Source organism: Synchiropus splendidus, chromosome 5, assembly GCF_027744825.2.
Source record: "Synchiropus splendidus isolate RoL2022-P1 chromosome 5, RoL_Sspl_1.0, whole genome shotgun sequence".
NCBI classification, from domain to species: Eukaryota; Metazoa; Chordata; class Actinopteri; order Syngnathiformes; family Callionymidae; genus Synchiropus; species Synchiropus splendidus.
In genome coordinates this window covers 26,161,427-26,181,697 of record NC_071338.1, presented here as the reverse complement: position 1 = coordinate 26,181,697, position 20,271 = coordinate 26,161,427, and the positions used below count along the sequence as shown (strand labels likewise).

The following is a 20,271-nucleotide window of genomic DNA, read 5'->3' as shown; positions in this document are numbered from 1 at the left end:
TCCCAAATGTGGCCGCAGAAACGCCGACTCATCAGCAGATGCCAGATCTCCTATTGTTCAGTTCATGTCCAGCCATGGTGTTTCCTGCTCTCTGCTCAGGTGCAGCAGCACTTGTGTTGCTCACTGGTCCGAGGTTCAACACAGGATGGACTTCTCTCCAGTGTACGCATCCTTTTGCTTTTCTCAGTGGACAATTGCAACATCAAACAAAAGCGTTTTTGCTAACGTCATTGAATCTGTGAATCTGTGTCGCAGTCATCAGCAACAGCTGTCTCATATTTCAATATTTCAGACGTTTGTTAGGAGGCCAGGAGCAAATCGACCAATGGGGTTGAAGGATGTGATGAGTCATGAAATCAGAGTCAGAAAACTTTATTAATCCCAAAGGAAAGGATAATAACATGCTCTGTACACAACATATCACAATAAGATGAAAAAGAAATAATGTCATAAAGTGCAAAAAGCAATACAAAAGATCTTAGAAACAATGTGCAAGAAAATGCAGATTCAAGGACGGAGTGAACAGAAAAACGCGCTAAAGAATCCTTCGACACATGAGATAAAAAAGATGAGTGTGACTTGGAAGGACGACCAAGATATTCAGGAGGCTGATGTGATGAGAAAAGATACAAAAGATAAAAAATTCAATTCAAGTCTGCGTTGTCAAAACATAGATTTATTGCAGGAAATGATATATGCTAATATGGTTCATCATTTGACCTCATGATGATGAGGAACGTCAACATCACGCTTCCCTCTGCATCGCTTCCTGCCAGCAGGGTTTGTTTTGAAATGTTTTTGAGGAAGCTGGATTTCCCGAAATTCTCCCACCCATCATAAATGATTTGCAATGCAACTGGAAGTGCATTATGCTACTGATAAATTCAACTAATAAAAAGATAAAAACACATGTGATCTCTCCAAATCTAAAAATTCTGTTTTCATTTGAGGGTCATGTTGTTATTGTGTATTCTTATTTTTTGCTGGTGTTCATCGCACTGTGTATCTGTTAGCAGAATGGCTCAAAAAATTATTCCTAATAATTTTCCAAAATAATAATAAAAAATAAAGATTAAATCCACAAGGGATAAACCAGCAATGGTTGTCAGTGTTCAGGATCTATTGAATGGTTTGCCTCTCTCTGTTGAGAGACAGTTGAAGCGCTCTGCTGCGTTCAGTGCGCCGTGTGTTCAAGCAGCAATAATAAATCCATTATACAGGACGTGGCTATGGTGACAACTAACAATCCCATTGGAGACCAAATGAGCTGCTTTACCGAGGTGTGCAGTCTGTGGGTGCATTTCTTTAGTGTTAGAGATGAGTTCAGCCCAGCTGCAGACTTCGAACACACTCCAGCACCACTGTTTGTTTTGCAGTAGTTGCTGCACAGTATCATTGATCATCGATCCATTTAAACTGCTACGTTCCAGGAAGAGAAAAATATTCGGGGTATAAACTCACTTTACCCATTTCATCAAACAACGTGAAAGATTCTCTCGGTTCTTGCTTTGACCTGCTTCATGTCGCTTTTCACGTCTGTATTGTTGCCGGCAACTGATGCCAACAAGTTTTTGGTTTTTTTTTTCAGTCATGATGACTCAGAGTTCATGGCCATGATGTAGATAGGGATGAGTGATGAAACATCACCACCAGCCTTCTGCTGCCCTAGTTCTTGATCGACCATGACTAAGTCCATCGTGAACTCAAAAATAGATTTTTCAGTTTAAGACATATACTAGTTTTGTAGTACTCCAGATCAGTCTTGGTCCTGAGACCGGTCTCACGACCACTTCTTCAGGGTCTTGTCTCGGCCTCTGACTGGGCGACTCGGCATTTCTATTCAAGACTGGTCGAGACCGACCGTTTTGTTGTGTTTTTTCTTTGATATTCATTATGGGTCTTAAACTGACCCTCTGGAGGGCCAGATTTGGAGCTGGTTTTTGTTGCTAACCAAGCAGGAGGAAACCCAAACACCAGTGAGGAGCCTGAAGACTCTTGTTTGTCAGACTGGTGTTGCTTGTTTCAGCTGACACCTGATTGGTTAACCAGTGTGTGCAGCGCATCTGTGGATCAGTTTGAGACTCTTTATATCTGCTGGCTTGGTCTTGTCTCGACCTCCAAATGCCTCAGTCTTGTTGGTGTCTCCATACTCTCCTGTCTCAATAATGTCTTGGTCTCAGTTGGTGAGGTATCGACTGCAACACTAGTATATAGATAAATATTTGATACTGTAATTGCCATACACCGCCTTATTATTTTGTTGTCACCGCTTGGACGAGATTCATCTTTTTAAATATTATAAGAGCCGTTTAGAAGCAAAGGGTTTCTGGTGGTGGTGTAAATGGAGGAGCTGAACTGTGAGTGCAGGCATCGATCGCTGTGGACTGACAGGATGGTCAGAGTCCAGAGCTGTTTTTCTCTTCCAGTCCTTCCCTGATCAATCCATGTCATTAATACTGGGAACACTGCTCTAGATTTAGTGTGCTGACGCTTCAGTTTTGTGCTGTGCTGAGAGAATTGTACAAAAGAAAATCTTTGGGTAAGAATAAGAATAAGAATAAGAATAAGAATAAGAATAAGAATAAGAATAAGAATAAGAATAAGAATAAGAATAAGAATAAGAATAAGAATAAGAATAAGAATAAAAATAAAAATAAGAATAAAAATAAGAATAAGAATAAGTATAATATGACATTTTACTTTTCAAGAATGTATTTATTCATTTATTATCCATTCATAAAATATGGATATATGTGAACATATATCGATTTTATTATGAATATTTGTATATATGTACTCACTTGATGTGAGTTAAGTTATTCTACTTAGTTATGACCACACTTGATGTGTGTCAGCATAACATTGTAAGGATTATTGGCCTATGTTTCAGTTACATTTAGAACAGATACAAAATGTGTGTCATTTTCAATTAATCGCAAATTAACTCAGCTTTAGTGCAATTAATTTTATAAATAAAATTTGGTATTTATTTATTCATCTGCCACACTCACAGCTTTCTTGTCAGCACTATTGTTGGCTTCTAATTTGGGGAGAGTGCACGTGAAGTTTCACTTTCTATAAAAAATTGCTTCTTTCCTAACTGTTAAAAAAAAAAAAAAAGATTTGTTTTCATTTAATTCTCTGTTTCTTCTGCTTTACTTTAGTGGCTGTGTCTCGCTCTATCACCAGCACAGGGACTGATTCTTGATGTGACCCGTGAACTGCACTTCCCTTTTCCTTTTCCTCGACTTTCTGCCAAAACCTGCATCCGACTGAACCGACTCACCTCTGTACCCAATGATTCTGTCCTCAGGCACATAAAGCCTGCAACACTTGTCACCCTGGGCAGTGATCCCTCTCTACTTTGACCAGTCAACATGATCACCCTCTGGCTCTGCGTTGCAGCGGTGCTGGCCGCTTCTCCAGCTCATGGGGAGGATATCGTACACGTCCTCAGACGTGAGTGGCTTCATTTTTACAACAGCTTCTCTCTTTATTCCCTGTATTTACGCCCTTTTTTTTCAGTTTACCCAGCTCCGAATAGCACTCTGGCTGGAGTCATCCAGGTCACCCGGATGGATGACCAGCAGCAGCCTCAGTATGCTTACAACGCCTCCCAGGCCAGGGAGTTGTGTGAGCGTCTCGGACTGGCGATCGCCACCAAGGCTCAGGTGCAGGAGGCGCTAAAAAGGGGTCTGGAGACCTGCAGGTGAGCACAAGCTGAAGGAACTCTGAGTTGTAAAGGAAAGAAATGATGCCAAGTTTTGGATTTTCTGCCAGATTTGGGTGGGTGGACGAACAAATCGCAGTGGTTCCTCGCATCAATCCTCGAAAGATTTGCGGCCAAGGCGGGGAAGGAGTAGTGACATGGAGAGCTGATGTCGCCAAAGAGTTTGATGTTTTCTGCTACAATTCCTCAGGTAAGAGCTGAGCGACTCTGATTTCCTCATGTAAACAGGAGCATTGTGTTAGTGGAGGTCTAAAAAAAAAATGCTGATGCTGATTTGTCTCCCAAAAAATGTGATTGTGGCTTTCATATGTTTTCATTGATTTGTGAGATCATCAATCGAGTGGTAGGACAAAGAATGATTTGTCTTCTCTCCAATGATATTCATATTATTTAAGTGATTTTATGATGTTTAGAAGTAGGAGATGGGGAGAAGCGTTTTCCTTATTTGTTCATTGTTCAGTCATTTTACCACATAGCCAAACATTATTCACAATTTGAGTTCACAGAGTTTTTTTTACTATGGTTAAAATTATTGTTGCATGTATTTGTCAAGCACTTTCGTCTCACTCTTCAATTTCCATGCAGCTGAAGGCGCTGAACCAAGCAACGACACAGCAGAAGTAATCGTCAAGTCCATGAATGTTGTCACAGAGGTCATGATGCTCCAGGAGGCAGAACTGTCGGCTCGGTTAGTGGGCAGCGAAGAACGCTCTTCCGGAGGTGAGATGCTCGCTTTATTGAAATGTTAGGATCGTGTTGAACATCTAACATGGCTCTGTGGATCTGCTGCAGGAAAGGCCGTGCTCATCACAGCGGGATGTGGGCTTTTCCTCGTCGCTGTCATTGTCGTAGTATACTTGAAATTGTAAGTAGATTTGTTATTCAGACTTATGCCAAGGCCACGTTTTCACAACCATGAAAGAAATCACCAGGTTTGTTCTGTTTTACGACAGAAGGAGACGAAGAACTGACCGCCAACAGGAAGACATGGAGGCAGAATGAGTGGCGAAGCGATGACGGCGACGACGATGATGATGAAGATGAAACAATGCTCGAAAAATCAATAACCAATAGCTAGCTTTTTATTTCTATTTTTATTGAGCAACTCTGTGGTCGCTCTTTTTACAATGCAACTTTACAATGCAATTTAATTTTTCAGTGAGTTATAAACAAGGCACATTTTCATTAATTGCACATAAGAACATATTGTCCAAATGATTCAAATATATTTACAATGTAAAAATGTATATTTCACTCAGCAATCATTTTTAATATGCAAACATTGCGCTGACATGTTGCCGATGGCTGTTTCTGTTTAATTCTAACTGGAAAAATAAAGATGAAGACTTGTTCAGTGTTAACTGTGATGTTTGTTCTGCTCACATCCTCCATCACAACAATGAATTTCTTGATAACTCACACAGCACAGCATCATGTTGTAATGACGACTGTCAATCGCACTACAATCGTACTTTCCCATAATGTACTGCAACAACAGCAGAAAGTCATAGTACTAACTAAACTTGTATTCAGGGATGCATCAATGTACTACGTTGATCACAACTTCCAGAGTTACCTGACTCATATATGAAAAACAAATGAAAGGACACTTGAGTCGCATTATTTTATTTGAAAGAAAAATGGCATTTTTGCTGCAATTTCAGCCATTTTTTCAAGCAAAGATCTATTTTTTTACCCACTTTAAAATCAGTGTAGTGAATTGTACAAGGATTAGGTGAATTTTAATGGCCAGGCCTCAGTTTAAGGGACAGTGGTGGTACGTACGGGATTACTTGACAATAGTAAAGAGCCTTGACAGGAGCAATGACAAATGCTTTATTTGACTGGGATTAAGAGCATTGGTGTGGTGTAATGTATATTCTGGCAAAATATCAACGGTGAAATCGTCTTGACACTTCCTATCATATCGCTGTTCATTTGTACATTTTAACTGTGTAACAACGAAACTTTCCCCACTGTATGCAGAATAAAGGCACCCTACTATTCTATTCTATTGTAGTCTAATCTAATCTAACCTAATCTAATCTTACAGTACTAGTACCTATCATATATCTGGAACGTGGTGCATTCATGGACACCACAGGAGGCTGAAGCAGGGTTTTAAAGCAGATCTAAGACATGTCCTGTTGTGAGCTCACAGCATCTACAATGAAGCTCAGCTCATTACAGAGGGTTTCATATCTGTACGCCAGTCGGATCTGGGCCACGTTGGTGCGATGGATGTCGTTGCCCTCAGGTCCATCTTTCAGGTAATTTACACCTAAGAAATTGCTTTTTTCCTGCCAACACCAAAGCGTCACAGTCAATTCTGAATACTTCCGTGCAGATATTGAACATTGATGTCACACCTGATGAGACATTCCACTTTGAAGAACGCTGTTTCGTGCTATTTCACACACGTCACAGGTGCTGAGCTTCCACAGTTGCGCCGCAATAGCATACTCCTCCATCAGAGGTTCCTGCGGAGACAATTCAGAACATGCTTTTCTACCTTCCTCAGAGTTTTTGGACTCTGAGGACAACATTTGTTGACCATGTATTTTTGCCTACCTTGGTGTAGTGGAACTGCATGGGGTCATCAGTGGACAAGGACACACACAGGCCCTTCTGGAAGAACTCCCTGAAGGGGTTTTTGGAGTATTCCAGAAACAGGCTGTTGTTACTGAGAGGAGACATCGCAATGGGCACCTGGGCCAGATAGTACAGGTACTGAAGGACTGGACTCTGCAGAGGTGAGACGAAGCACAGTGTGACGGTTACTACTGCTGGCTAATGCTGAATGTTTATCAGATGGAGACAAGTGGACGGGTTCAGGGTTGAGGACTAAGGTTGAAAATTCAGGAAGGAATTGGAATTCACCCAAAATAAGCAAAGAACATTTTTCAGCACTGAAACAATTTCACCGCTTGGCAAAAGGTCTGTATCAAAAATGAATATCAAAATTGAATGAAGTGCAAACTCTTCTTCACCTTCTTCAGGTTGAGTCCATGAGAGATGTTGTCAGCAGCCAGGAAGGCTGAGATCAAATGAGTGATTGACCCGGCTTCTCCAGAGTGTGGCCTGAACTGGAAGGTGCCCATCCCACGCTCCCTGGAGGAGACAGACACTCCGACCGTTTTAAGCAAGTTCAGCACACAGTGAATGATCGATGGCAATAAATCGTCTCTTACTTTCTCAGATTGTTGAGCAACATGATGTTTGCGTACAAGTAGAATATGTAGTAATTGTACGGCGGGTTGTCTTTGAAAGTCCACTGCTCTGGCTTTGGGCTCCGGACAGAGAACATGTGACTGCTGTGCTTGGACTCGTCGTCCACGGAGTCAAATCCTGAGACCTGAGGAGAATCACCCGGATTTGTCAGGTTACCTCAATCTTGAGAAAAGTTGCTCTAAACCAGTGTTTTTCAACCTTTTTCTAGCCACGCCACCCTTGGTTCATTGAAAAAATCCTGAGGCTCACCACCAAAGGGAACTCAGACAAAGCACACTTGTGCCTAAAGTCCTATAGAAAATCCGCATTCATTTGTGAAAAACTAGCTACTGACACTCAGCTGTTATTTTGCCAGGCTATTTGCAGAAAATGTATTTGTTTCAAATGTGTCCATATAATGTGTCCATAATATATCATGATACCATAATATATGATGACTTATTTATTTGATAACTTTAAATAACTGTTTCAATTTTACCACTTCTCTTTTGCATATTTTTATTGTAGTTTTGAGTTTCCAGACAAATCCTTAGCATTCTTTGCCTGAACTTGCTTCATAAAAACAATTATTCTGTCTCTCTTTACATTTTGGAGCACGTTTATTTTGCTGTGCATTTAGTTTTTCGCCAACTTTTAAACCACAAAGCAAACTTGACAGTCTATGAGTATCAATAAAATCTTTGAAGGGAGACGTCACCACGTTCTAATTGTCATGATTTAATGTCATGATATCGCCCACCTCTATCACCGGACACATGACGTGAAATTGGATCATGGATCATCACTCACGTCACACTCTGTGGCCTCCCGGTTGAAAAACGCTGCTCTAAACCTTTCAAGCCCTACTCCAGACCCTTCCTCCTATACTTACAAATTTGAGAAAGCTGTGCAGTTCCTTGTTATCTTGCGGTCTCACAGTGGCCTCGAACAGTGGGAGAAATATGTTCTCCAGCATCTTGGCAAAATTTGGAACCACTTCCTTTGCCTTGAAGATGTCACTGGAAAGCGTCAGATACATTGTCAACATTTAAAGGATGACTCGGCTTCCCATGGAGGTTTCCCACTCACTATAGCCTTGGCACCTGGATCATCCATCTCAGGTTCGGGGAATGTAAGTCATTGTTAATGAACCACTTAGCCAGACTCTCCCACTCATCCGGAGAGCGTCCATAAATTGACAAGCGTGGCTCTGCGTGCTGGTATTTACTCTCCTCCAGGTCTCGGGCCACTTCCTGTGGACAGTCGGGAAAACAGTTGAAGTTGTCTTTATTTCAATGCAAACTTGTGATGCCCTTTGCGTTACCTTAACCAAGCGAGCAAAATACTCTCCTTTCAGGAGATTGTCCGTCTTCAGGAAGATTTCTCGAAGTTCATTGGCTCCAACTGGACTGTACTTCGAATTGAACTTGTCGAAGCGGTGAAATGTTTGCCTCCCCTGCATTCATATTCAGAGCAAGAGTTTTCAATGAAAGCAATGAGATAATATTCACTATCTGCCGTCACTCACAGCATGCACATCCAGCGTGTCCACTGTCAAGTCATGGGGATCCATCTTGAGAGTGTCAAAGATCTCTCGGAGAGTTATTTTTTCCCCGTCCTTCTCCAGCACCACACGGTCTGCTTCCTTCTTATACGTTTTCTGGATGAAGTTGAGAAGATGCTTCTGAGACATGCAGGCGGCCGCATGGATGTGTGTATCCACCTGAATGAACACACAAAGTTTAACCCAAATTGTGGTCGGTCTTATCCGTAGTTTAACTCCAAGAATAGTAGAAATGGAAGTACATGAAGAGGATTGCTGAGAGCAGGCAGGGTGCATACGTTAAGGATGAGATGGAGGAAATGCCAAAAGACAAAGCCTGAGAACATGAAGCCTTCAGACGACAAACCTTTCTGACATTGTAGAAGTCTCGGTGAGGAACGCCTTTCAGCTCCTTCAGCTCCTCGACTTCATTTAGCATCTCGTGCAAGTGAAATTTGGAGCTTAAAAAGTTCAGTCGCTTATGACAGTATGTTTTCCTGAGGATGGGAGAGGAAAGAGAAAAGGTCTCAATGCTCAATTCAGCGATAGATTTTGACTAGTTTTGGGTCTCACGTGGGTCCATCTGCGATCATCGCCAGCACATGACGCACATCGATGGCAAACGTCCTCAGGTCGGGGTAAGGGAGGTCGCGAGGCTGGTTCTCCTGAAGCGCATCCTTATCATCAAACACATACACTAATCCGTCCCTCATACTCAGTTCATATTTTAGATTCTCTGGTATCCCCTCCAAGCTGTATGGATCCTCATCAGGACCTGGGAAAGGGGGGATATCTGGTGGCCAGAAACAGGGTTAGATAGATTAAAATACACATTGGATCCCCAGGAAAACCCCTGTGCTCACCTGGTAAAATATCATCACTGATCCATTTTTGTTTTTCAGCCCTGCGCAGGTACTGGGAGGTGGTTACGCTGAAATTGTGGTACGCTAGTTTGGAGTATTTTTCACGAAGCAGCAGAGCTTTGTACAAACCATTCGCAGCATGCTCATAATCATCAACTGTGATCTGAGGTGAAAACATGGGACACATATCCATCAGATGCTTTGTTTAAGATGCAGTCATCCGAAATCTGTCTTTTTTTCTCATTACATTCCAGCATTCTTCCTCATGTCATCTTAAACTTTCTCCATATATTTGTAGAAATAATCCTAATCTACCCAATTACTGATCCAAACACCGACTCCAATGTAAAGTTTGAGTCACACTATGGTTTATCCTTCTTAGATTCATAGTCTGACATGCCTGTTCTGTCCGACAAAGTCAGTCCATTCACACCATCTTCTGAGATGCATGTTCATGGGACTTACCCCAGCACAATAGTCACCACTGATGGTCACTCTCTGGTAATCTGGACGACCATCAGTCCCACTGGACAAGGAGCTGGAGGTGGAAGACATCTGATCCACATCTGTTGCAGCCCATTCTGCTTTTTCTTGGCACTGCTGCGACACTGTGTGAGAGCGAATCTTTTTGTGGTTCTTCCTCCTGCATAAATGAACGTTTGTGCCAGACATGAGCAGTGAAAATGGCATTGGACCGTAACCCTGAAGTCTACCTTTTGCAACCTTGCTCCGACTGCTCCTCAGCCATCTCCTTGAACATCTCCTCCTCCATGGCATGCTGGATTTCGATGGGGCAGTCAGCAGACACCGCGTACATGGACGAGCCATCATCCTCTTCTTTTAGGGCAGATTCATACTCTTTCTCTGCCTGACACTCCGTCTCCTCATCCACTGGACTTAGGTCGATTTTGGGGAATTTTTTCGGCATTTCTGCAAGTAGACACGGCAGGTCCTGGACACAGTCACGCATAAACGACAATTCGGTGTTAGCATGTTTAACAGCCTCGATTAAAACGATAACTTTGTGAACAGATCAAAACACAAATATGTCTGTCAGGCAAACACAAAAAAAGTTGTGTGATTGTCTTTCATCTGCACCAATGCTTGTTCTAGTGGAAACATTTTGAAATAATTGTTACATCTCTGTTCTCTGGAAAGACATCTGCTTGACACAGCCCAATATATCAACATTCAAAAGGGTGTTAACTTTAAATTAATGTTGTATTAATGTTATATTAAGGGCCTAAGTCTACTTTGACCACACAGCATGGTGCTATACCACCACCTGCAGGGCAGAGATCTGCAAACAAGAGCGGCCATTTTTACCTGTTGTGCTTTTCCTTTGAGAAACTGACTTTCTGCGCGGATGAAAATGAAGTTGCTGACAGGCTGAGACTCGTCATATTTATAGTCTTAGAGTTGCAGGGCATCACGTCAGTCTTTGATTGGAACAAAGAAGTAAGAGAAAACAAAGGCACATCATGCTGGACCTTTGAGTATCAAAGGCAACATTTGGAAGAACCCATGCATGTCAGGTTTTGTCCTCACGGACGCAGTTGCAGACGTCACAAGCTGGACAAGATATTTTATGATTTACGAATGAATGACTATTTATTTAATCTCATGTCAAACATACATATGAGGACACTTTCATTTCCACTTGATCCGAGTGATAGAAAAGGAGCAGAGAGATCAATTCTTCACATTTGTGCCCCCATTTTTGAATTTTCTTTTCCCACTCTGCTTTAGGTGTCTCTGATTTTAAATACAGTAATAGCACGAATGCTGTTACTTTAAGAATGTGAATGAATCATTCATGTTTTTGACCATGTTGTTACTCGTCTTGCTCACATTATTTGACTGAATTGTTCTGATCGTGTAGCTCTCAGTCATTCCTCTTCCTTGCTTGCAATGAGACAGTGGTCATGGTGTACCATCTGTTGCAATAGAATGCAATGCCTCTGCCTTCACTTCTTTCCCATTGCCACTCATGTCTTCCTGTCATTAGAAACTGTTGTGGGTAGTTGTGGTCAAATGTATTCCTGGTCTGATCAATTGACGGTGATGTTTCCTGATCCTCTGTGCAGAGTAGATAACAAATTCCTCTTTGTATCCCACCTTCGCCTCAATTCAGTTCCCAGCTTCCATGTCTTCTGGCACTGCACTGTATCTCCATGTTCTTTCCTCTTACTCAGACTTCAAGTAGGCTATTCTCTCCTCATAACTGTCCAATGAGATCTTTGTTTCTGTATTTTTATCAACATGAGCATTCAGTATTGCGTTCCTCCGCTGCAGAGTTTTTTTTTTTATCTTTCACTTTATTGGTGCAAAGATCACACAAAGTAAAAACACCAATGAAACCAAAATGTCACGTGTACGAAGGGACGAGGGAGCTAAAGCCACGTAAAGAGGACGTGGAGACTGGACCCAAACGCGAGTGGTGAAAGTCACACTGAGGCAGGAACGAGTTATAATATTTAATAATTAACCAAACAAGAAAACACAACGGAAAGCGTCACCGAACCGGGAAGAAACAGAGCAAACGCAGAATGTAAAAACAGTAACGAAACTAACAGAAGTGCACAAACATGACTAAAAGGTCAAAACAGAAAGCGTCACCGAACCGGGAGAAAACTACAAAAGAAACCAGGGAGCACACGGCAAAAACAGGAAGAAAACACTGACTCAGGCACTTCAACACAGAGAACTCCAAAAAGCTAGCTAACAGAACAAAAGAAGCCGAACACAGGGAGAGACACGAGAACCGGGAGTTAGAGCTAGCAAACAGAAGAAAAGAGCCGAACACAGGAAGAGACGCGAGAACCGTCACCGAACCGGGAGTTAAGAGCTAGCATCAGAGACAGAAACAATAAGAACCAGGAGTTAAACGAGCTAGCTGCATACAAAACAAAAGGAGCCGAACACAGGGAGTGACACGAGAACCAGGAGTTACCACAGGGAACGAGAAGTCCAAAAAACACCGGAGTCAGAGGAAACATCACAGGGAACGTGGAAAACACACAGGGACTACGAGAAGTGGCAGGAAACAAACACACGACGATCTGGCACACGTTGCTGGAGCCCAGGTGTTCTTGAAGACCGTAATCAGGGGATAATCGGCTCCAGCCGTGTGCCAAAGGAACAGAGGGAGAGAAGCAAAACCAGGACTCGGAGCCTGGAAGCGGAGCCATGACAGTACCCCCCCTTAAAGAACACCTCTTGGTGTTCTACCAGTCCTGGATGGACGGTCGTCGTAGACGAGGGGAGGAGGAGGCCCATTGGAGCGACTGGAAGAGCCGGGCTGCCGGAAGACAAGCTGGGGTCCTGGGGAGGTGGCGGGTGGGAAGTCACAGCTGGGGTCTTCGGGAGGCCGCGGCGGCGGCTTGGTAGCCACGCTGGAGACGTCGGGAGGCAGCAGCGCCTTGGGAGCCGCGTAGGGGCCCTCGGGAGGAGACGGCGGCTTGAGAGTCGTGCAGGAGTCTTTGGGCGGCGGCGGCTTGGGAGCCACGCTGGAGTCGTCGGGAGGAGACGGCGGCTTGGGAGCCACGCAGGGGCCCTCGGGAGGAGACGGCAGCTTGGGAGCCGCACAGGGGCCCTCGGGAGGAGACGGCAGCTTGGGAGCCGCACAGGAGGGTTCGGGAGTCGGCGGCTTAGGGGCCGCACAGGAGGGTTCGGGAGTCGGCGGCCTAGGAGCCGCACAGGAGGGTTCGGGAGTCGGCGGCCTAGGAGCCGCACAGGAGGGTTCGGGAGTCGGCGGCCTAGGAGCCGCACAGGAGGGTTCGGGAGTCGGCGGCCTAGGAGCCGCACAGGAGGGTTCGGGAGACGGCGGCCTAGGAGCCGCGCCGGAGACCAGGGGAGGCGCCGGCCTGAGAGCAGCGCCGGAGACCAGGGGAGGCGCCGGCTTGAGAGCAGCGGCGGAGACCAGGGGAGGCGCTGGCTTGAGAGCAGCGGCGGAGACCAGGGGAGGCGCCGGCTTGAGAGCAGCGGCGGAGACCAGGGGAGGCGCCGGCTTGAGAGCAGCGGCGGAGACCAGGGGAGGCGCCGGCTTGAGAGCCGCGGCGGAGACCAGGGAAGGCGCCGGTTGGAGAGCCGCGCCCAAGTCCACGGGAGGCGCCGGCTTGAGAGCCGCGCCGGAGACCACGGGAGGCGCCGGCTTGAGAGCCGCGCCCAAGTCCACGGGAGGCGGCCGTGTAACTGCCTCAGAAATAAGGTCCAACATCTTATATATGGTTTGAACAGTCCTCTCTAAATTGGTTAAACGGGCGGCCCGAGTATTTAGGTCGTCCTGCCAGCCTTTCACCACTGCTGGGTCCATATTTACTGGTGGCCAGATCGTAATGTCACGAATCAAGGGAAGTTGGAAGTAGGAGCGGGAGCCACGTATTGAGGACGTGGAGACTGGACCCAAACGCGAGTGGTGAAAGTCACACTGAGGCAGGAACGAGTTATAATAATATTTAATAATTAACCAAACAAGAAAACACAACGGAAAGCGTCACCGAACCGGGAAGAAACAGAGCAAACGCAGAATGTAAACTAACAGAAGTGCACAAACATGACTAAAAGGTCAAAACAGAAAGCGTCACCGAACCGGGAGAAAAGAGCTAGCTAGCATCAGAGACAGAAACAATAAGAACCAGGAGTTAAACGAGCTAGCTGCATACAAAACAAAAGGAGCCGAACACAGGGAGTGACACGAGAACCAGGAGTTACCACAGGGAACGAGAAGTCCAAAAAACACCGGAGTCAGAGGAAACATCACAGGGAACGTGGAAAACACACAGGGACTACGAGAAGTGGCAGGAAACAAACACACGACGATCTGGCACACGTTGCTGGAGCCCAGGTGTTCTTGAAGACCGTAATCAGGGGATAATCGGCTCCAGCCGTGTGCCAAAGGAACAGAGGGAGAGAAGCAAAACCAGGACTCGGAGCCTGGAAGCGGAGCCATGACACAAGATCGCAAAACAGAATTGCTGCAGAAGTTTTAAAAATGGTAAGAGGTTCATGTTCTGCTGGGTTGGTGCAACGCAACTGACATGGAAAGTGCTTTTCGCTGACGCCCTGTATTCAGATGTTACTTTGTGTTTGATTACCTGTTTAATAGAGAACCTTATTCATTTCTCCATTAAGAAGCCTTTATCCCCACTTCATCCTCCAGTAGATGGCTTGTTTTGTTTTGTTTTTTTAATCTCTTTGCTTCCTGACGAATTCGACGTGCCCTTTATTGTATCGTCTCATTTAATCGAAGGGAATGCAACGTTTTTTAAAGACCTGTTGGAGGGAAGTTCTCACACAAGCTAGGTGGATGCTTCACAGGGCGAATGTTGTGCCTCCGAATCAAAAACCGAATCAACATGATCCCATCTTTACAAAGCCTAAATGAGGTTGTGAATGACTAATATTTTCTATTCAGTAAGGTTTTGTCAAAAACACCAGCTGACAGTAACATCAATAAAATGAACACTGATAACTTGGATATCAGAAATTCTTCACTTCATTTCCAATTTAAGGTACATAATTTATTTCTTTATTTAATGTATCATGTTGCATATTTGGGCTTGCATTTCTATGATGTTTTACTGGAAATCTAGTTAGCAGGGGCATTTTTCAATTTGTTGTTGCTGAGTTGGTGCAGTCGATGAGCCAGATCGTGGACGGTGCAGGTGCCCAGGGAACAACCATGCCATCTTGATGGGTCAGAATCTTTTGCTCTCTTGACGTTGGTTTTACTGCTGGATGACAAAGAAGATTTTAGGTGAGTTTCTATTGTATCCCTAGGAAATAATAACTACAAGGCTGGTGCTGTACCTAGTTCTATGTTAAGTCTAAGTACCTGGATTGTGGCAGCATGATGTCCCTGGTGTCTTCCTGTCTGACTAGGCTCTCAAGGTTTGTAGATGTCTCTGCAGGAACTGCGTCTACATTCCGTCTGAATCTGCTCCCTGGCCATATACTCAACCTGGAAAAATTTGAGCGGATTTATTAGTGAGACAGGTGCGGCCTGCCAACAGCCGTATTTATTAAAACCAATTACTATTAAACGAATGACTCACGATTGACTTCAAGTTCAGCACTGTGTGCTACTGTTGCCAGTAGACAGCAACACAGGACAGAGTGGATGATCAGTTTCATTTTACAATCTGTGGAGGGACAAAACATGAAGTTATTGATTCTGGAACAAAAAAAATCGACAAGTAACAAGTTTCTATAATTTCAATTTAAATCCTATGGATCTTCAACTTCTGCATAGTTTTTGTTTGCTCAAACAGCTCACAGTCCAAAAGCCAAGTTAGTTTATATTTAAACATCAATGTCGTAAAAGCTAAGGTCACATTTTGCTTGGCTGAGTAAACCCACAACCATGCTTTGGGCACCTGATCAATAGTGTGAAGGACACTATCCACCACTGAGGGCTCCATGATAGACAAGGTCAACCAAACTAAAACCAAGTTGCCTGGTTTAATAGGAAGGTATTTAATATATCAAGACTCTAATAAACGCAGTCACACACAAGAGGGATCATACAACCAGACAGGTTACCTGTTCTACGCACCTCAAAAACAAAGGGTAATGTCATCGACCGGGAGAAGAGCTCTACTGTACGTCTATACCTGGAGTTGTCTGGTGAGTCGCTGCGAGGCCTCTTCCACAAACGTGTATTCCACTGGTTTCTTCAACTTTCTCCTGGTTCTATGTGGCACCTGTGTCACTCTGTTGGCAGCGTTGACGCTGTAGATGGGCAGTCTTTATGCAAGAGGTGGGAGGGACTCATTGATGGACTGATAGGTTCTCTCATCCTCTCCCCATCCCCTACTTTTTCATCACAGGACTAAATGACTACAGACCAGTCGCTCTGACGTCTGTAGCAATGAACTCCTTTGAACTCCGGGTGTTAACCTGCCAGAAGTCCATCACAGGTGGAGCTGGATCCTCCGCATGCTCACGACTGTGAAGATGATTGTTGGATTCAGGAAACCCAGCTCTTCCATCTCTCACAGTCCATAGCAGACCTGTGTCCACCATGGACACCCACTGACTCCTGGGCAAGGATTTTTCTAACATTAGGAGATAGCAAGGGCATCAGTTTGTTTTGAGTAGTGGTGGGGACAAGGATTATTATGGGTATCGCTTTAGTTTAGGCTTCTATAAAAGCATCTGCGACACAGGCTTATTACATCTTTTCAGTTCAATATAACTTAAAAAAAAACATGAAACCCGCTTTAGTGAAACTCACTTTTTGTCTGCTTTGGACCACCATCGATCAAGCAACTTGTTGAGTTGATTGTGCTAATTCTAATAAAGAATATGTTGTAATAAAGGAACTATGACGAAGAACCATGGTTAATTTAAAGAATACTTTGTCATTTGGAGATTGTGTTGGGGGTGGATCAAGCTGCTTGGCGGAGGTCTGTGCTCTCTGAGGGATTTTCTAGTTTGTTTGTTTTTTTTTATTGTGATTCAATTTCATCACTGTTCCTTTATACATGTCCCTTTATTTTATACAGTACATGCAGTTTTCTCTATGCTCTTACTGCACTACATAACGAACCTTCAAAAGATAAATACATTAGATGCCATGTATTCATCATGACAAATAAACAGTCGCATTGTGTTGAGCGTAGAAATCACACTAGCCACAAACGAAGTGCAACAGCCGCCAACAACATTATCCGCTCACTAGATGGCAACAGAGGACTTGCAACTGATTTTCAATCGTCGACCTTTTCAAAATAGGTCATTGCCAGTTGTTATTTTTAGAGCATAGGGACGATTGTAATCTTGTCCAAATGTCATTCTATATTCATCTTGTCATTTTCCTCCTCTAATATGAAGTAAACAAAACCCTGCAATGAGTAGAGCAGTGGAAATGGCTTGGCTTTGTGATGAACATCCTCATAAAACTTTTCTTTTTCCAAATATTTTCTGATCATTTCATTGTGGTTAATAGGATGCTCTCAGTGGAATGTCAGACTGTAGCCCCCCTGCATTGTTTCCATGTGTCCTGACCATCAAACATTAAATACAGATGGAGTCAAAGCTTCGGCAGATAGCTTTAGGGCTCCTCTGCGGTTAAGATAGAGCCAACAAATACGCACTGAATAGAGCAGGAATTTGCCTGGCACCCTGTCTGTAGTACTTTATTTAAGGGTGAGGAATAATAGCCAGGAGACTTGTCACTAAACAGAGACCAGGTGCTTCATGTCCTCCTGAACTGAGGCGATCGAAAACCACTTTCAAGTAGGAAAAGTCCAGACAAGGATTTGTTTTGTATGCAAATGGTTTATTAAATGACACAGTTATAGCTTCAACACAAATAAAATAGTATACAAATATATAATAACCACATATCCTCTTACCACAGCTTGTAAAAGAAAAATGACAAAAGGTACAATGCCCATATATACACACACACACACATATATAAATCTTCCTGTACAAAAATATTTCAATCTGTAAGTACTTTAATGAAACCTCATATCATATTTAAATAAAAAAGCTCATATATACAAATAATTGCGGTAAAAAAATAATATAGATTGCACATGCTTTTTTTTTCTTTTTACAAACATTTCAAGTATATTTCAATCCGTCTCGGATTGTTACAAATCTCACAAAGGCTTTTTTCCTTTATACAGTGTCCAAAACTTATGAGTATGACTTGTTTCCTATCTCCTCAGAAGGTATTGTGGACAAGATATATTTTCCTGATGATTACTTTGACTTCTAGTCCCGATGAAAAAGTGCATACACAGACTGATGAAAGTGGAATAATCCTTTCAGCATAGCTTTTTTCAAAGTCCCGGACCAGCGAAAGACATTCACAGGTTCCTATTCAGACCAACAGACTAGTCCACTTATATTGCCTGGAAGAGGAACTCTTCCGTTCCTTCTTCCAAGCAGAGATCAGCACCTGTAGCCGCTCCTAAATGTTTCAGTCAGTGCCAGCAGCAGTTGCGTGGACTTCTTCCCTCCGTGGCTTACTGAGTCTTCACGCCTACGACGTTGTGCTGGAGAATGCTTGGCAGACCATTTTTGAGCGTTTCAGAACAGAGCAATGAAAAGTTCTGATTTACTCTTCTGCTTTTGCTCTCAGTTGTGAAGTCCTGCTCATGTCTGCCGGAGGAGTGCTTCCAGCTTGTGGACTTGAGAGTCAGTTTTCCTCCACACGGCTCTGAGTCTTCCCTCTTCCAACTTCAACATGACTCGGTGTGCTGGAAGAGATCTTCGACGTCTCCGGCCGTATCCCTGAGGGCTCATCTTGTTAGCAGGGGCATTTTTCAATTTGCTGTTGGTGTTGCTGAGTTGGTGCAGTCGATGAGCCAGATCGTGGACGGTGCAGGTGCCCAGGGAACAACCTTGCCATCTTGTCTGGTTGACAGTATTTTTAGACCTCTTGGATCTGATGTTGGTTTTACTGCTGGATGACAAAGAAGATTTTAAGTGAGTTTCTATTGTAGGCCTGGGAAATAATAACTAAAATGCTTCTTTTTTCTCCCCTAAGTACCTGGATTGTGGCAGCATGATGTCCCTGGTGTCTTCTTGTCTGACTAGGCTCTCAGGGTTTGCAGATGTCTCAGCAGAAACTGTGTCTACATTCCGTCTGAATCTGCTCCCTGGCCATATACTCAACCTGGAAAAATAGGAGCGGATCCATTAGTGCTAACTCAGGAGACAGGTGAGGCCTGCCAACAGCCCTCCGGTCTGACACTTGTTTATAAAAAACAATTATTAAGTGAATGACTCACCTTTTTCTCAGCTTTGACTTGTCTTCAAGTTCAGCACAGTGCGCTACTGTTGCCAGTAGACAGCAATACAGGACTGAGTGGATGATCAGTTTCATTTTACAATCTGTGGAAGGACAAAACATGAAGTTATTGATTCAGCCCCCCCAAAAAATCAATACACAACATTCCATGATTTTCAATTCTATGGCTCTTCAACTTTCCTAAATTATTTCTCTTCAAGAAATTCACTTGAGCTCGCTTGCTCAAGAGTCCAAAAGCCAAGTTATTTTAAATGTAATCATTCATTTATTTAAGAAGTTAAGCTAAGGTCACATTTTGCTGGGCTAAGTAAACCTACAACCATGCTTTGGGCGCCTGGCCAACAGTGTGAAGGACGCTATCTAGCAGTGAGGGGTCCGTAATAGACAAAGTCAACAGAACTAAAACTGAGTTGCCTGGTTTACTGGAGTGATTTTTAATATCTAAAGAAACATGGGGTTTCCAGAACAATGAGCGCTGTCCTCCCAGAGGCACACACGAAAAGCTGAAGGACTTATATAACCAGACAGATAACCTGTTCTACACACTTGCCTTGACCTCAAAAACCAAGGGTAATGGCATCAGCCAGGAGAGGAGCTCTACTGTATGCTGTCATGGAAGTGTACATACCTGGAGTTGTCTGTTGAGTCGCTGCGAGGTCTCTTTTACAAAAGTGTATTCCACAGGTTTCTTCTACTTGGACTCTGGTTCTGTGAGGCAGCTGTGTCACTCTGCTAATAGCTTTTACACTCCAGACAGGCTGCCTTTATACAGGAGGTGGGAGGGGACTCATTGACAGACTCACAGATTCTCTCATCCTCTCCCCCTCCCCATCCACTACTTTTTCAGCGTGCTGTTGCTCATACGTTACGAATGTGCAGCATCATGCAAAGTTTCAAGCATCTTTGGGAGTATTTTCTATACTTAAACAAATAACTTTGTGCATCATTCTTGTATTAGAATCATACATTACTACTTAAAGAAATCTTCAGATGATTCCAATGCGTAAAGGGGTTAAAGTAAAACAGAACAGAACAGAACAGACATTCTTCTCTGTTGGAAATGTTATTATAGTGGCACTCAAAGGGATCTTCTCTAAGACAGACTCAGAACTGAGATGCAGCGTCACAGCTGCCAGTGACGCCGATGGAATCTGGA

At 43.7% G+C, this 20,271-nt stretch overlaps 3 protein-coding genes across 5 annotated transcripts; 1 reads left to right on the top strand and 2 right to left on the bottom strand.

The window, feature by feature from the left end:
- The first annotated feature begins 3,291 nt into the window (after positions 1–3,291).
- On the top strand, positions 3,292–5,080 carry lyve1a (lymphatic vessel endothelial hyaluronic receptor 1a). 2 transcript variants are annotated; one of them, XM_053866540.1, is made up of 6 exons: positions 3,292–3,459; positions 3,526–3,709; positions 3,781–3,920; positions 4,316–4,450; positions 4,523–4,595; positions 4,687–5,080. In XM_053866540.1, the coding sequence occupies exons 1-6, from the start codon at positions 3,378–3,380 to the stop codon at positions 4,730–4,732; spliced, it is 660 nt and encodes a 219-aa protein (XP_053722515.1). In that variant the 5' UTR covers positions 3,292–3,377; the 3' UTR covers positions 4,733–5,080. The 2 variants fall into 2 exon arrangements, with proteins under 2 accessions (XP_053722515.1, XP_053722514.1); XM_053866539.1 differs by having other exon boundaries at positions 4,684–5,080.
- ampd3a (adenosine monophosphate deaminase 3a) lies at positions 4,885–10,739 on the bottom strand. Its single transcript, XM_053866538.1, has 15 exons — positions 10,673–10,739; positions 10,060–10,298; positions 9,812–9,989; positions 9,347–9,509; positions 9,057–9,276; positions 8,851–8,980; positions 8,469–8,663; positions 8,265–8,396; positions 8,030–8,193; positions 7,833–7,959; positions 6,922–7,085; positions 6,721–6,841; positions 6,302–6,475; positions 6,100–6,210; positions 4,885–6,030 (listed from the first exon to the last, which is right to left on the bottom strand). The coding sequence occupies exons 2-15, from the start codon at positions 10,272–10,274 to the stop codon at positions 5,863–5,865; spliced, it is 2,262 nt and encodes a 753-aa protein (XP_053722513.1). The 5' UTR covers positions 10,275–10,298; positions 10,673–10,739; the 3' UTR covers positions 4,885–5,862.
- Positions 10,740–17,625: 6,886 nt separating this feature from the next.
- On the bottom strand, positions 17,626–19,862 carry adma (adrenomedullin a). Of its 2 annotated transcripts, none has more exons than XM_053865703.1 (4): positions 19,744–19,862; positions 19,096–19,198; positions 18,855–18,980; positions 17,626–18,767 (listed from the first exon to the last, which is right to left on the bottom strand). In XM_053865703.1, the coding sequence occupies exons 2-4, from the start codon at positions 19,188–19,190 to the stop codon at positions 18,458–18,460; spliced, it is 531 nt and encodes a 176-aa protein (XP_053721678.1). In that variant the 5' UTR covers positions 19,191–19,198; positions 19,744–19,862; the 3' UTR covers positions 17,626–18,457. The 2 variants fall into 2 exon arrangements, with proteins under 2 accessions (XP_053721678.1, XP_053721679.1); XM_053865704.1 differs by having other exon boundaries at positions 17,626–18,764.
- Positions 19,863–20,271: the final 409 nt, after the last annotated feature.